General features: G+C 38.6%; 1 protein-coding gene across 4 annotated transcripts in view; it reads left to right on the top strand.

The window, feature by feature from the left end:
• FIG4 (FIG4 phosphoinositide 5-phosphatase) overlaps nt 1-17,697 on the top strand; it is a 131,892-nt gene that overhangs the window by 19,071 nt on the left and 95,124 nt on the right. For 3 of the 4 annotated variants that reach the window (XM_046005695.1, XM_046005697.1, XM_046005696.1), the window contains exons 3-5: nt 603-726; nt 10,334-10,490; nt 15,163-15,213. In XM_046005695.1, the coding sequence (XP_045861651.1) occupies nt 603-726; nt 10,334-10,490; nt 15,163-15,213 (332 nt within the window). The remainder of the gene's footprint in view (nt 1-602; nt 727-10,333; nt 10,491-15,162; nt 15,214-17,697) is intronic. The other variant, XM_046005698.1, reaches the window with a different exon arrangement.

Here is a 17,697-nt window from a genome sequence, read left to right as displayed (position 1 = left end):
GGAACAGTTGATCAGGTATTTCTTTGAGAATCTGAGAATCTGTGGGCCTCACAAGAATACCTATGTGTATGCACATTCAAACCTTTGCACACAGCTCTAAGAAGGTCACAGATTTCTTAAAATTTGCCTATGATCTTTAATGTGTGGTTCAGAAAATAAGTTTTGTGGGGTTTTTTTTTTTAAAGAATTTTATTTATTTCTTTGAGAGAGAGCGAGAAAGAGTGTGAGCAAGCGGGGAGGGGCTTAAGGGGAGGAAGAAAGAATGTAAAGCAGATTCTGCACTAAGCACAGAACCCGACACAGGGCTCGAGCCCATGACCCCTGTAAGATCATGACCTGAGCCAAAACCAAGAACTGGACGCCTAACAGACTGCTCTCTCTACCCAGGTGCCCCAGAAGGTGAGGTTTTGACAAAATTTTTTGGTATAGTGACATGTGTCCAGTAACCACCCATTATTGCTAATATTAAAGAATTTATTGGCTTTTAACATTACAGCTTAGTTGTGCACTATTCTGTACTTCTCTGAAATAGCTAGTGATTCTTATAGGCAATAAATTAAAGAATAAGCACAATCTTACAAATTAAATTTGCTTATTTTTAGCACGTATATACTCAACAAGAAGTGAGAGAACTTCTTGGCCGCTTGGATCTAGGAAATAGAACAAAGATGGGACAGAAAGGCTCCTCCGGGTTATTTCGAGCTGTTTCAGCGTTTGGTGTTGTGGGTAAGAAATATACCTTCTTCTTACTACCTCTTTTTTATTTTTCCTAGATAGACTACTAAGACTGCTTTATGTGGTTTTATAATTATAACCCATCATCTGTGCCTTTGATTGTTTAAAATTTCATTATCCATCAGTCAGATGTCAAATAACCTTTTTTTTTTTTTAAAGATTGTATTTATTTGACAGACAGAGATCACAGGTAGGCAGAGAGGCAGGCAGAGAGAGGAGGAAGCAGGCCCCCTGCTGAGCAGAGTGCCCCATGTGGGACTCAATCCCAGGACCCTGGGATCATGACCTGAGCCAAAGGCAGAGGCTTTAACCCACTGAGCCACTCAGGTGCCCTCAAATAGCCTTTATATAGCATCTGGTATGTGCTGCTCAGTTTCATATAGGATATGAATAAGTATAAAGGTGGTTTTGGCTGGGGCACCTGGGTGGCTCAGTGGGTTAAAGCCTCTGCCTTCGGCTCAGGTTATGATCTCAGGGTCCTGGGATCGAGCCCCGCATCAGGCTGTCTGCTCGGCAGGGAGCCTGCTTCCCTTCCTCTCTCGCTCTGCCTGCGTCTCTGTCTATTTGTGATCTCTGTCTGTCAAATAAGTAAACAAAATCTTTAAAAAAAAAAGTGATTTTGGCCTTTAAGAAGTTTGTTGTCTAGCTTGGTGAGGAATGAAAAAGTAAAAAATTAGCTCAGGCTATGAACATCTGCTTCACAGTCCAGACTTGATGTTGATCATTTTAGTAACAGTTCTGCTTTCGTTTGAACCTCTCCATTTGAATTTTACTTAAATTCCTTCTTTCCCCCAAATTTGATAATGACACCTTTACTTCATTTATTCACAACCAAAGTCAAGCGTGGTTTTGGCTTTTAAGGATTCTGCTGTCTAGCTCTGGGACAGCAGGGAGATGCCCTCCAGTTCTGGTGTGCACACCATCTTTCTTTGCGGTGAGTCAATACACCTGTCTTTTCTGTACTGTGGACCTGTCCCTGGGAGTCTTAGGCTGACAACACTAGGATGAGGGACAAGAACAAATATAAACAAGGTAACTCCAAGATGATGGTTAAGAGCCAAGCTGTATAGTGAAAATTAAATGGGAGTGGAGATTATATAAGAGGTAGATGACTTGGACCAGGAGTGTCTAGGAAAGATTTCCTGGGCAAAATGAGACTCCAACTGCACCTGGAAGGGGAGTAAGATTGGGATGGATGTGGGGAAGAGGTGAGAGAACCCCAGTAGGGATGATGGCAGAGACATAGGCATGAAGACGTCCGTGGGTCCTGGAATGTTGGCATGGAGTTGGGTGAGGCCAGATCGCATGGGGCCTTGGCAGTCAAGCAGAGCGCAGTTCTGTCTCTGCTTCTCTGTTGCCAGAGCCTGATTTTGAGTCTGAGTTTTTTGTTTTTGTTTTTGTTTTTTAACGTTTAACGAACATCATCTTTGTATTTTTTTAAACCTGCTAGACTGTTTGCAATGTTGACTGATCGGTAGCTATAGATGTTAACAAAATTAATATGGACTCAACTATGCTATATAGTTTCAAATTCTTGAATTTTTCTGATTAGCACTTTCTATTCTGTGACTCTGTATTTGTTGAATCTTTGGTTATGTTCTGCCATATTTGAAGTTTTTCTCATGCACTCTCACAGCTCTTCATATGTGATCCCTTCAGGTCTGTTTTGTGTCTAGGGAAGGTCAAGAATGGTAGGTGGGTTTAGTTTCCTCTTAGGACTGGCCCCTTTTCTACACTTTCTGCTTAGTCTTGACAAGTAGTTTAAGTTACATATTCAACAGAAGTGTGCTTGTAGATGGATGTCAAGTGAGTTCATGTGTTCAAATTCCATAAATTCTATAAGTGTTAAGTTCCATTTTAAGTGTTGCATATATTTTAAATTAAAAAAAACTGGAAATACAATGTCTTAAATACAGTAGGTTTAATTTCAGTATTAGTTACTTATTACGTTAAAGTTATTTCTTTAAATGCTGATACTTGGGATGCCTGGGTGGCTCAGTCGGTTAAGCCGCTGCCTTCGGCTCAGGTCATGATCCCAGAGTCCTGGGATCGAGTCCTGCATGGGGCTCCTTGTTCAGCAGAGAGCCTGCTTCTCCTTCTGCCTGCTCTGCCAGCTGTTCTCCCTGCTTGTGCTCTCTCTCTTTCTCTCTCTGACAAATAAATAAATAAAATCTTTAAAAAATGCTGATACTTTATGATAACTTCTTTAAGTGGAAATTTCCCAAGGTATATGCAGTATTGAATGCCTCATTAGCCAGGGTTTTTTCCTTAGTGATTAAGAGTAATGAAGTGAAGATCAGTTATTGAACTGTTTAAAAATAACTGCCCTTGGGTATTCTGGGCAGTTTGCCTTTACATTAAATGGCCTCTAGACCATGGTCCTATTTTGTTTTTATGGTTCTTTAGTCATCCTTCATGGTTCTTGGCATAGTTGCTTCTAGCAGTAGTCTCTGCCTCATTTTATTTTATTTTATTTTATTTTTTTAAAGATTTTATTTATTTATTTGACAGAGAGAAATCACAAGCAGGCAGAGAGGCAAGCAGAGAGAGAGGAAGGGAAGCAGGCTCCCCGCTGAGCAGAGAACCCGATGTGGGGCTCGATCCCAGGACCCTGAGACCATGACCCGAGCTGAAGGCAGAGGCTTAACCCACTGAGCAACCCAGGCGCCCCTCTGCCTCATTTTAAATGTATGGATAACTGAACTTGTAAACCCAGAAGCTTGATTTGCATCAATAGATAATTAGGTTTGTATCCAGTCATTCATTGTATACACAAGTACTAGTAAACTTTGGGTGAGAGCTGAAGGTGTCTTATTTCTCTGACATTCTCTGACATTTCTCTGACATTCTTAGCTGTTGTGGTAGCTGTTTCTCTTATGGTTAGAGGCCTCTTAGGATTGAGACTGTCCTTGGATAATGAAGTCACTGAAAGACTGACCTACCAGTAAAGAGACACAATAACATACTAAGTAAGGATTTATTATTTTTATGGAAATGTAGTTTATGAATTCTTGTTCAGCCCTGTAAATAAAGCTTAGAATGAGTGAAGAGTAAATAGGGAGTTAACGAAAGTCTATGATTTGTCTAGTAAGTACTGTCTTAGAAATAATGAGGGATACCTAGTAGCAAAATGCAAAATGCCAGCTTTGAAAAATGTAGTCTTGTTGTCAGAATAATGTGTATGAGAAATGACTAGAATGGTTGGTTGTCTTCTATCCTATGGCCAAATATTTTCTCAGTTAACTTTTTTCAGCTGCTTGATTTGTGAATAGCATTTTGTTGGAATGTTCTTAGATTGCTGTCATACTTCATGTAGTTCACCATTAGTGAGAATCGAGAGAAGTGAGTCTTACTTATCTGTAGTAATAGACCATACTTTTTCCACCATTGTGTCACAGACCAACACATGATCCTACTGTACATAACTAGTCTGCAGCTTGGCCACATGTGACACATCACATGTTACAATTACAAGTTCAGTAATACCCAGACTAGTCTATGCCTGTTCAAGGCAAGTTCACTGGTCATGCACTCGGATTTTGTAACAATCTCGAATTGCTCTAAAGTTTCTATAGTCTTAGTTTCAGTTTATTTACTTGTCTTTTCATGGGCTTAGTACCCATGAAAAGCTTATGGAGCATTGCTATTATTGCTGGGCCCTAGACATGGGAAATTTGTCTACCTTGCACATTTCTGACCTGCTCCATTGTTATTTGATGGCCAGCAGGAGATTTGGGGAACCACTGAATAGGATCATGAGCATCCCTCCCAAAGTTGTTTTATCTGGTGTTGGGGTACATGGACGGAGTCAGTGGATGGTTACCTGTAGTCTTTTCTTTTTTCCTTTTTTTTGGTGGGGGGACAGAAGGGAGTCTTCGGGCAGAGGGAGAGAGAGAGAGTCCCTATGTGGGGCTCAGTCTTACAACCCTAAGATCATGACCTGAACTGAAATCAAGAGTTGGATGCTCAACTGACTGAGCCACTCAGATGCCTCTGGTTACTTGTAGTCCACCAGACTTAGCTCTGTAACCATCCCAGCCCCTTCTGGTACATAGCCTCAGGTTTATGGCCTTTTGCTGCTTATGTCACCTGTCTGAGGATAGTCTTTTCAGTTGCTAGTATGTTGCAGGGGGGCGGTAGAATAAGTATCACTGTAGCAGACTAAGTGATGGACTCCATTATTATTTAAAGCACAACCCTTAGAAATGGACTGCAGATCCAAGATAATAATGAAGACAACAAAAGCAGAGTGTGAGCCTCAAGCTAGTGAGAGAGCAGCAGCTAGTAGAGAGAATCTCAAAAATGCTAGTGAGGGAGCAGTAACTGTGGTGTTAGAGTGTCACTTTGGTTCTAGAGAGCTCTGTTGTGCAAAGGTCCTATGCACCTTGTGGAGGTTTTTCATGTTTCTCTGCCAAAGTGCTATTCTTCCTGAAGGCTTTTAAGATAACGACTAGCTGGCATGGTGACCTCTGAAACAGGGATACTGCATTCTTCACTGTTGGTGGGCTGGTGGGGTCCTCTCCAGCCACCACACTCCCACTACAACCTCTTATACTGTCCTGTTTTGTATACTTCGCTTGGTGTCCATTTCAGATGAAACAGCCTTCTCTACTTGGAGAGAGAGAAATCATTTTTGCATGATGACTGTCATCTTGGCTTCTTGGAAGTACTCAGTGAAATTGGTCTGGGGTCAGAAGTACACAGAATGAAGATGAAAAAACTTGTTCTCATTTGAGTGTGTCAAAGTGATGAATGGGCTGACTCCTGAAGTTGTCTGTGCCGTACTCAAGTCTTTTAATTGTTGGCTAGCTTGGAGAGGAAGCTTTTAAAAAAGGGAGCGACAATTCTCGTTGGTCATAAAAAGGAAGAAGAAAATAAGTTCACTTATGATAAGCTGAAGGCATTTGTGCTGGTAGAAAACTCTCTTTTGTGCAATATATTTTCTTTCCTGTATTCAAATTATGAAGAGAAAAGTAGAATGGTATAAGTAGTCTTGAGCTAAAAACACAAAATTAAAATTCAGTTGGAATGTAGGTTGGGAAATTACTGCAGAGTTTATTTTTTGTATAAGAAATAAGTATATTGTATCAACATGGATGGGACTGGAAGAGATTATGCTGAGTGAAATAAGGCAAGCAGAGAGAGTAATTTATCATATGGTTTCACTTATTTGTGGAGCATAAGAAATATCACGGAGGACATGGGAAGATGGAGAGGAGAAGGGGGTTGAGGGAAATTGGAAGGGGAGATGAACCATGAGAGACTATGGACTCTGAAAAACAATGAGGGTTGTGAAGGGGTGAGGGGTGGGAAGTTGGGCCAGCCTGGTGGTGGGTATTATGGAGGGCACGTATTGCATGAAGCACTGGGTGTGGTGTATAAACAATGAATTCTAGTACACTGAAAACTAATTAAAAAAAAAAACACTAGGTAGTGGGTACATGCAGATTCACTTCTTAATCCATGTACCTTTATGGTGTGAAAATATATGTAATAAAAATTCATATAAAAAGATCATTAAAAAAAAGAAATAAGTATAACAAGAATAAAAGGAAAACTCATTCATTTTGGAAATATTTATTATTCCATGATGAGATCTGGAAGTTTTCATGCTGCTTCCAAGGGCTTTACTTTTAGAAGTTTTATACTTCTAAAAGGGTAGCTTCTTTCTAACTTGCTTTTAATGAGATTGTCATCAGCTTTTTTACTCCCTATTCCTACGTCCTCTATCTTTTATCAGGGAATATTTTTGCTAGTCTCTAAGGCAAAGAAAGGAGTAAATGAACACTTTGTTGAATGCAGTTTGTGTTTTATGAATCTCTAAAATGCAAGTATTTTTCACTATTTTAATGGCATCTTTCCTCAGTCTGGCTCATAAAATCCTTGAGGCATCTTTCCCTTATATGTATTAGCTCATTTATGTTAATATAGTCAATTGCTAATTTCCTTTTTTTTTTTTGTCAGCTGAGAATTACAAGACACAGACAGTAGGTATTTGTCACTTCTAGAGCAAAAGTTCATAGCATCAAGATCCTCGCTCAGACTTTATAGAATTTAGCATTCTAAGAGAGACAGAGAGAGAGTACATGTGCACATGAGAGAGTTAGTTTTGAAAGATAGTCATGCTAGATATAAGATTCTTGGTTGACAGGTTTTTTTTTTTCTTTCAGTGCTTTGAATATGTTATCCCACAGCCTTGTGGCCTCCATTGTTTCTGGTAGGAAGTCAGCTATATGATTGTATCTGACTCATCCTGTGAGTGAGCACAGGTGAGGTCAATGCGGACCCAGTATTCTTGACCAGTTATGCTGGAGTAGAGCCACCACTTTACGAGTAGGAGCTGGGGAGAAGAAGGAAGCCCCTGATCTCAGCGCAGCTTGCTTGGGAATAGAGTTCCAGTATCACAGAGCTGAAGTGGATGAGAATTCTAGTGGCCTGCATCTTCTGAGCAGAAACTGTGGCCTTATAATGAGAAGTGGGGAGAGAAAGGAAAGCACTATCTTCTTGGCTACTCCTGCCAGGAGTAGATACTCTGTCACACTGGACTGGGAGTGGGGTGTCAAAGAGAAGCAGGTTATGATTTAGATACCACCCACTTGCTGTTGTTACCAAGGCTCAGTAGATTTTCTTGAATAAATATTTCTCCATTTGCTATATGCTATTAGGACAGTTTCCAGAAACTTTCAAAATTTTGTTTTATTTTTATAAATTTCACCAGGTATATTAGTTTCACTGGAGAGAGGGTCTGCTGGGCTCCTCATGGTGACATTTTTTATTTTTAAAGATTTTATTTATTTATTTGACAGTCAGAGATCACAAGTAGGCAGAGAGGCAGGCAGAGAGAGAGAGCAGGGGCAGGGAAGCAGGCTCCCCACTGAGCAGGGAGCCCGATGTGGGGCTCGATCCCAAGACCCTAGGATCATGACCTGAGCCAAAGGCAAAGGCTTTAACCCATTGAGCCACCCAGGTGCCCCTCATGTTGACATTTTGGAAATGACCCTACTCCCCAAAGGGAGTTAGTTTTTACTCCCAAAGCCAAAGTTCTGGGAGCCAGAAATCTGTTAACCAAGACTGTAGAGTAATTGGCATGTTGTGGAGAACTTAGTGCTTCTGAACATAACACATACAGTCTTTCTTTACCCACCAATGTACAACATGTGTACTCCAGTGATTTGACATAAAATATAACTTCATAACACTCCAACATTCATAAAAGGCTTAACTATCACAAATGATACTTGTGGAAGATTGCATGAAGGATATGCAATTTACTGGATATATTGGTTGCTAAAACCCTCCACTTTTCTGGGATCTGGCACCACCTCTCCTTACCCCATCTAAGTCACCTAGTTATGATATAAATGGCTTTCAGTGCAGTATGATTCTATAGCTTGGCAACCATTGATTAGTCTTGGGCTAGGCCCACAACCCAAGTTAGGCCAGTCCAAGTCCTTCCCTAGGAATTCTGGAATTGGACTTGATAAAAAAAAGTTGCTTTTTCCCAGTGAAGCTTTTGGATATAAAGTCTAGAGCTATTAGCAGCTGTGTTTCTCAACACATCACCCGAAGAAGAGGAGGAGGCTAGTCTGTGGGGGAGGCTAGTCTATGGAGAGAGACAAGAATGGAGCACATGTGCAGAGATGCATCTTGACTGGGTGTTTTGTTTTTTTTTTAAAGATTTTATTTATTGGGGCGCCTGGGTGGCTCAGTGGGTTGTGCCGCTGCCTTCGGCTCAGGTCATGATCTCGGGGTCCTGGGATCGAGTCCCGCATCGGGCTCTCTGCTCAGCGGGGAGCCTGCTTCCCTCTCTCTCTCTCTCTCTGCCTGCCTCTGCCTACTTGTGATCTCTCTCTGTCAAAAAAATAAAATAAAATCTTAAAAAAAAAAAGATTTTATTTATTTATTTGTCAGAGATCACAAGTAGGCAGAGAGGCAGGCAGGCAGAGAGAGGGAGAAAGAAGCAGGCTCCCCGCTGAGCAGGGAGCCTGACACGGGGCTGGATCCCAGGACCCTGAGATCATGACCTGAGCCAAAGGCAGAGGCTTTAACCCACTGAGCCACCCAGGTGCCCCTTGACTGGGTGTTTTTCTGAGGCCCAATCCTGTTGTTGCCCTTTGGTGTCATGGATCCCCTCAGTATCCTTAATGTAAATTTCTTTTTTTAAAAGCTGGCTCAAGTTGGGTTTTGCCACTAGTAATCAGGAGTCTGTGTAGTTTGTTCTTCCTTTTAAGCAATATATCCCAAAGTATGTTTCTTGGAACATTTATTCATTGGTTAATTATTTCTTTTTTTAAAAAAGAGGATGAGGGGTGCCTGGGTGACTCAGTGGGTTAATGCCTCTGCCTTTGGCTCAGGTCATGATCCCGGGGTCCTGGGATCGAGCCCCGCATCAGGCTCTCTGCTCAGTGGGGAGCCTGCTTCCCTTCCTCTCTCTCTGCCTGCCTTTCTGCCTACTTGTGATCTCTGTCTGTCAAATAAATAAATAAAATATTAAAAAAAAAAAGAGGATGAGGTTCTGTGATCAAACAAATCTAGGGAGGTGCTTAATTTTTTTTTTTTTTTAAGATTTTATTTATTTATTTGACAGAGAGAGATCACAAGTAGACAGAGAGGCAGGCAGAGAGAGAGAGAGGGAAGCAGGCTCGCTGCTGAGCAGAGAGCCCGATGCGGGACTTGATCCCAGGACCCTTAGATCATGACCCGAGCCGAAGGCAGCGGCTCAACCCACTGAGCCACCCAGGCGCCCCCTGGAGGTGCTTAATTTTTAGCCCACATCAAGGTTCACAGTGCATGTTAGCATAGTTCTGTAAGTTTCTACGAACTTACTTGGTTTTCTGTTTGTTCGTTTTTTTATTAACGTATAATGTATTATTTATTTATTTTTTTAATATTTTATTTATTTAACAGAGAGAAATCACAACTAGGCAGAGAGGCAGGCAGAGAGAGAGGAGGAAGCAGGCTCCCTGCGGAGCAGAGAGCCCGATGCGGGGCTCGATCCCAGGACCCTGAGATCATGACCCGAGCCGAAGGCAGTGGCTTAATCCACTGAGCCACTCAGGCGCCCCTAATGTATTATTTTTTTCAGGGCTTCAGGTCTGTGAATCATCAGTCTTATACAATTCACATTCTGTTTGTTTTTATATGCTTCTTGCTAGTGTATATATGTTGAGTTATTTTACACATACATTACAGTCTTAGCCATTTTTAAGTATATAGTACAGTAGTGTTAACTATATGTGACTTGTGCAACAGATCTCTAGGACTATTTATCTTGTGAAATGAAACTCTATACCTATTAAATAACAACTCCCCTTAATCTTGTGTATATTTTTGCTTACAGCACCTCAATCCTGTTTGGAATGAGACCAACTATGAAAGAATGAATGAAACAAAATTGTTTAGAACAGTATTTTTTAAGTGAGATAAATGTCAGTACAGATATTTCTAGAGCTTAATTATAATATGACTGAAAATTTGTATAGCTATAAATCATAGAAATAAAGTAGGAAATGTGTCAAAAATATTTTACCTTCTAAATACATATCTAAAAGCATTACTAAGTGTAGGAAACATTATCTTTGTCTCTCTTTTTGTGTAGGTTTCGTTAGGTTTTTAGAAGGCTATTATATTGTGTTAATAACTAAAAGGAGGAAGATGGCAGATATTGGTGGTCATGCGATATATAAGATTGAAGATACAAATATGATCTATATACCTAATGATTCTGTACGAATTACTCATCCTGATGAAGCTCGGTATGTAGTGATGGTAACTACTGTTTACTACTGGTTTTTTTTTTTTTTAATGTGGTAGACCAATTAGAAGACAAAATATACTTAAAAGATTATAGATATCATGTTAAAAATGCAAAATACTAGCTCAGAATCATAATTTTGTTCAAGGTCGATTATAAACCTTTATTATCACGGGTGATTTAGGTGAAAATCAACAAAAGCTGCTAAAGCCATTACGTGAGATGTTATCATTGAGGAACAGAATATTCACTCGGTCTCAACATATACTCCATGAATCACTTTGTTTACAAAGAGGAAAAAAAATGGCAAATGTAATTACCCAAATGTTCAAACTTATCATCACCAATAATGAGACAAAACTGACATTATTTACCTTTCAATATGAAGCAGCGAGAAAGACACAAATTACCTGTGTAGTTTTCTTGCTAAAAATACACATATTTTTGTTTTATTCTGCTGTGCTTACCACAGTGAGTGTGGTTACCATCTGTCACCATACGATATTATTATAATATTATTAACTGTATTCCCTGTGCTGTACTGTTCATGCCTGTGACTTATTTTATTACTGGGAGTTTGTACCTCTTAATCCCCTTCACCCATTTCACCCACCCTCCCCTCTGACGAAACTTTACTGAAAACATTTAACTTAAATCTAAGCATGAGGAAATAATCAGACAAATCCATCTATGGGGCATTCTGTAAGGTAGCTGGCCTGGACTCTTTAAAATGTCAGTGTCATCGAAGACAGAAAAAGCCAGAGGTCTGTTCTGGATTTTAGAACAGGCATGACAACAAAATGCAACACACGAATATCTGTTGGATCCTGGATTAAAATGTATGCGTGCTTATACAGGCGTGTTTGCACACCCACACACATAGCTGTGAAGGACTTTATTGGGGCATTTTGTATATGGACAATATACCAGGTGATATTGGATCAATATTAAATTTTTAGTGTAAAAATGATACTCTTATTTAGGATATTTTGTTTTTTTTCATATATTTTTTAAAGATTTTATTTATTTAGTTGACAAAGAGAGAGATCACAAGTAGGCAGAGAGGCAGGTAAAGAGGGGGAAGTAGGCTCCCTGCAGAGCAGAAAGCCCAATGTGGGGCTCGATCCCAGGACTCTGGGATCATGACCTGAGCTGAAGGCAGAGGCTTAACCCACTGAGCCACCCAGGCGCCCCCCCAAGGTTTTTTCATATTTCTGAGTGAAGAGTCATCATGTCTGCTACTTACTAAAAATGGTTTAGAATAAAATGTAACTTGTGCGTTTAAAGAGAATGTATGTGTGTGTGTGTTTAGGAGAGAGATTTCGCAGATGAAAGACAGAATGGTATTTATTGTACTGTTTTTTTTTCCTTCCAATTTTTCTGTAGATTTAAGTTTTGGAGGAAAATTATTGGTGCCTTGGGAATGTGGGAAAATTGTATTAATACGTTGATAGAAAAAAGAGTAGAATTGATTTATTTTAATATATAAATATATTATAAACATAAAGGTTAAAAAGGAACAAAGTTAGGAATGCTTATTAGTTTTTTTTCTTTTTAAAAAAATTTTTTTTTTTTTTTAAGAAAGAGAAAGTGGGGGAGGGACAAAGGGAGAGGAAGAGAAAATCTCAAGTAAGCTCAGTCTCCAGTGTGGAGCCCAACATGGGGCTCAGTCTCATGACCCTGAGGTCATGACCTGAGCCAAAATCAAGAGTTGGATGTTAACTGACTGAGCCACCCAGGTACCCCCATTTAGTTTTTAAATTTACATTTTAATTGTACTCTATACTTTTATAGTGTTGTTCCAGATATATAAACCAAAATTTAAAGATAGTGTGGCTCTCTTGCTTAAGATCCTCTTAGACAGTATATTTTGGATTCTGGTGATACTGTCTTTTTTTTTTTTTTAATTTTATTTATTTATTCGACAGAGAGAGATCACAAGTAGATAGAGAGGCAGGCAGAGAGAGAGAGAGGGAAGCAGGCTCCCTGCTGAGCAGAGAGCCCGATGCGGGACTCGATCCCAGGACCCTGAGATCATGACCCGAGCCGAAGGCAGCGGCCCAACCCACTGAGCCACCCAGGTGCCCCTGGTGATACTGTCTTTGATGATATTTGGAAATGGGGTTGTTAAAAAATAATCTGTGTCAGATGAAAATAATTTAATGGATAAGGTGGTCTTTTTGTCTTGCCCTAACTGAAAAAAATTATATCCCACATAGCTTACAGGCAGACATAGTATGTTCACTCAAATCGAATTAGGTACTCCCCAAAGAAAAGAAAAACTGACTTGAAAAGGTATGTGTACCCCAGTGTTTATCGAAGCATTATTTATAATAGCCAAGATGTGGAAGCAGCCCAAGTATCCATCAGTAAAAGTGAATAGGTAAAGAAAATGTGGTAGACACACACACACACACACACACACCCACCCATGGGATATTACTCAGCCATAAAGAGAAAGACCTCTTGCAATTTATGACAACGTGGATGACCTAGACGGTATTATGCTAATTGAAATAAGTCAGAGAAAGACAAACACCATACGATTTCATTTATATGTGGGATCTGAAAAATGATACAAATAAAAAACAAACCAAAAAACAGAAACAGACTCATGAATATAGAGAACAAACTGGCAGTTGCCAGAGCGGAAGTGGTGGGGAATGGGTGAAATAGGTGAAGGGAATTAAGCGGTACAAACTTCCACTTACAAAATAAATAAGTCATGAAGATCAAAAGTACAGCATAGGGAAAATAGTCAATAATATTATAATAATGTTTTATTACAACAGATGGTAAGTATACTTATTATGGTGAACATTGAGTAATGTACGGAATTGTCAAATCACCGTATTGTATACCTGAAACTAATACAACATTTTTTGTCAACTATACTTCAGTAATAATTTTTTTAAATATTTTATCTATTTGACAGAGAGAAATCACAACTAGGCAGAGAGGCAGGCAGAGAGAGAGGAGGAAGCAGGCTCCCCGCGGAGCAGAGAGCCCGACTCAGGGCTCGATCCCAGGACTTTGGGATCATGATCTGAGCAGAAGGCAGAGGCTTTAACTCACTGAGCCACCCAGGCGCCCCAGTAATATTTTTTTTTTTTTAAACAGTCAATCACACTAGCACATATGAATCCAAGGGATGGGAAAAAGTTGAAGAGGTTTATAATATTTATAAACCTCATCTTTAGGGGCGCCTGGGTGGCTCAGTGGATTAAGCCGCTGCCTTCGGCTCAGGTCATGATCTCAGGGTCCTGGGATCGAGCCCCGCATCAGGCTCTCTGCTCCACAGGGAGCCTGCTTCCTCCTCTCTCTCTGCCTGCCTCTCTGCCTGCTTGTGATCTCTCTCTCCGTCAAATAAATAAATAAAATCTTTAAAAAAAAAAAATAAACCTCATCTTTATGATTCTATAGACAGGAATAGTAAAACAAATTATGTTGTTCTATATAGTGACTTGACTTTCTTGAGAGAGTGAAATTATTTTAGTATTACTGTGTAGCAATAGACATTATCAAGAATAAGATACAATTATATTAATGGCTTGTTATAGGTAGACTGAATTACTATTATTAGATAGGTAAAACTTCCAACATATAAAACTACATAATTCAATAATTCACTTAAATAAAAAGATCTGGTGGTGCCTGGCTTGTTCAGCTGGAGGAGTGTGTGACTCTTGATCTCTGGGTCATGAGTTTGAGCCCCACGTTGGGTGTAGAGATCACTAAAAAAATAAATAAACTTAAAGAAAGATTTCGTAAAATATTAGGAAATAAAATATAGTACTAGTGAACATTTCATACATAAAGACAAGTAGAAGTTATCCCTGCGACACTGGGTTGTATCAACACTAGAAAATTTTGGTAAAGCAGTTCACTATACTAAAATATTGTTGGGAAAAATTATGGTTATCTTGATAGTTGTAGAAAATATATTTGACAAATTCAACACCCATTTGTAATCAAGTCTTTAAAAAGTTGAGAAAATATGAAAATATTAAAATTTATTAATCCTGTGAGGTAGATATGCACATACTTTAGTCTGTACTTTTTTTTTTAAGTTACAAAACTTTACAACTTCAAATTATGGTTTGTGCAAACATTTTTGCTTGTTTTTGCTACCCTCCTCTCTCCAACCTCACAGCTTTTACAAAGCACATAATCGTAAAAATGAGAATGGTGTTTACTTGTCTTGCCCAAGTCTAAGTTCCCCCATACATGTAAGTGCGTGACTTTTCCTCTCTGGCATAATCAATGATGAGGAAATGGTCAAACTATAAAGTTAAGGGACTCTGAAGGGACAATCAACAGACTTAGAAATTGCTTCAGAAGCAATCCCTTCTGCAGTTCTGGATTGAATTCCTCAGTTTTTTTTATATATTATATATACATATATATATATACACATATATATTTTTTAAATATATATATCTATTTTATATATTTTCTATATATTTTAAGTAATCTCTATACCAAACATGGGGCTTGAACTTACAACCCCGAGATCATGAGTTGCATTCTCTACCAGCTGAGCCAGCCAGGTACCCCTGAATTCCTCAGTGTTAATGAGAGCATTTACAAATATAAATGGATATGTGAAGCTATGAAAAAATAATAGTATTGTGTGAATGTAATATGCTTTTTTTTGTTTGTTTTTTGTTTAGGTATCTACGAATATTTCAAAATGTGGACCTATCTAGCAATTTTTACTTTAGGTAAGTTTGAACTTAGTTTTTCTCCTGTCAGTCACTTAAATATTTATATCATTTTCCATGGTGGAAAAACAGAATCAGAGAACACACTGGTACTTCCTCCATTTTTTTTTTCATTGGCCAAGTAATTTCATCTAAAAGCATAAAGGTATTTCATCCTCTGAAAAATCTAATGTTTGAATATTGAAGGTACCAATTACAAGGGAATTATTCTCACTATAAAACTTATCATTGTTTTAGGTGGAGTTTTTTTTTATTTTTATTTTTATTTATTTATTTTTTTATTTTTTTATTAGGTGGAGTTTTTAATGAAATATTCTTATTTTGCAATTTTTAGATAGAAAAATGAAATTTGCATTGTTTCTAATACAAAGTTGTAACCATGTCACAGATTGTTTTAGTTAACAATCTAGCAAAATTAGGTAAAAATAAATTCATAAAAGGAAGAATTGTTGCAATACCAACATGCTGCTAATGGTCTTTTAAATTAATAGTTTTCATGAAGAAGAATGTGGCATAGGTATTTACGAAGACATATCCTAAGAAAATAAATTAGGAGAGAAAATATTAATTCTTTCTTATAAAGAGACATTTGTAGCTTCACTATTTATGATAGTCCCCAAACCACAAACCAGTCAATGCAGGGACAACTCAAATAGCAGTAACTGAACGATGGGCAAGTAAATTCTAACAGCACATTATGATAGAGCATTATACCACCACCAGTGTGACCAATATGTAGGCCTAGGAGATGTAGTTATTGTGCTAAGTGGAAAATTCTGTCAGCTGTAATATCCAAACTAAAAACTGAGAACACAAAATAGCATGCTTCAAAAAGGACTTGAGTCCCAAGGACCAAACAAGCCTAAGAGTGTTGTGGCTATTGGTGTTATGCACTGATGGGATACTTTGCACTGTTTACCTTTATTTTTATATTGTTCGTATAGTTAACCACTTATTTATCTGTGAAATAAAAACAAATTTACTATATAGAATGGGTTATGTCTTCATAACCATAACCATTCATAACCATTGTTGTAAAACTGAAGGAAGTTCATTATTTTAACAGTCGTCTAGCGGAGGGTTCCTAAAGAAAGAATTTTCACGTCCACAGATGTTTATTGCATGTGTATTTCCATTGTGTTATTGTAAGTCATCTGCTTTTCTGTCTTTATCGCTTAATTTTATGTTTATACCATCTTCAAGTTGTCACTGAAACTTGGTGGTGTCGTTAGAAATGATCTTCTACACTAATTCAACTTTGTTTGGATCCCCATACTGAGCTCTGGGATCAAGTCATCCTATAGGTAAAAGTATGTCAGTTATGGTTTTTATGTCCATAAGTAATCCTTAAAGAGGATATACTACATTCTTAAGAATAGGCTGGAATAAAGTAATTACTCTAACTAGGAAGAATTGATTTTTAAAAGTTAAAAATCAACATCCTTCCCCCTCCCCCTGCCACCTGTTCAGATATTACTAACATATAACATCTATAAGTTTAAGTATAAACACTTAATGTACCACATTATACACAAATGTATTGTGACACGATTACCACAATAAGGTTAGTCAACACCTCCATCCTCTCATATAATTATGAGTGTGTGTGTGGTAAAAACATTCAAGACGTACTCTCAACAGATTTCAAGTTACAATTCATTAATGTTAATTACAATTACCATGCTATGCATTAGATCCCCAGATCTTATTTAACTTAAACTGGGAGCTTGTACCATGCAACCAACATCTCCCCATTTTTCCCAGCCTACCTTTTTCCCATGTTCCAGCCCCTGGCAACTACCATTCTACTTTATATTTCTATGAGTTTGGCTTCTTTAGGTTCTGCATGGAAGTGAAGAACATATGGAAATAATCAGACTTGTTTCACTTAGCATACTACCCTCAAATTCCATCCATGTTGTTCCAAATAGCAGGATTTCCTTCTTTTTTTATGGTTGAGTAATATCCTATACCCATTCATCCATTGCTGGATTCTTAGGATGTTTCCATGTCTTGGCTATTGTGAATTATACTTGGAGTCAACATGGACCTACAGATATCTCTTCAAAATGGTGATTTCATTTCTTTTGGCCATATACTCAGAAGTAGGATTGCCGGATCATATGGTAGTTGTATTTTTTTTTTAAGATTTTATTTATTTATTTGACAGAGAAAGATCACAAGTAGGCAGTGAGGCAGGCAGAGAGAGAGGAAGAAGCAGGCTCCCCGCTGAGCAGAGAGCCCGATGCGGGACTCGGTCCCAAGACCTGGAGATCATGACCTGAGCTGAAGGCAGAGGCTTTAACCCACTGAGCCACCCAGGTGCCCCGGTAGTTGTATTTAAAAATTTTTAGGAACCTCCATACTCTTTGCTGCACCAATTTTCATTCCCACCAACAGTGCATCAGGGTTCCTTTTTCTCCATAGCTTACCCAAGACTTGTTTCTTGTCTTTTTGATAATAGCCGTTGTAGGAAGTATGAAT

Source organism: Meles meles, chromosome 5 (genome assembly GCF_922984935.1).
Source record: "Meles meles chromosome 5, mMelMel3.1 paternal haplotype, whole genome shotgun sequence".
In the NCBI taxonomy this organism is placed as follows: Eukaryota; Metazoa; Chordata; class Mammalia; order Carnivora; family Mustelidae; genus Meles; species Meles meles.
The sequence above is the reverse complement of the archived record's forward strand: the minus strand, read 5'-3'. Positions and strand labels throughout refer to the sequence as shown.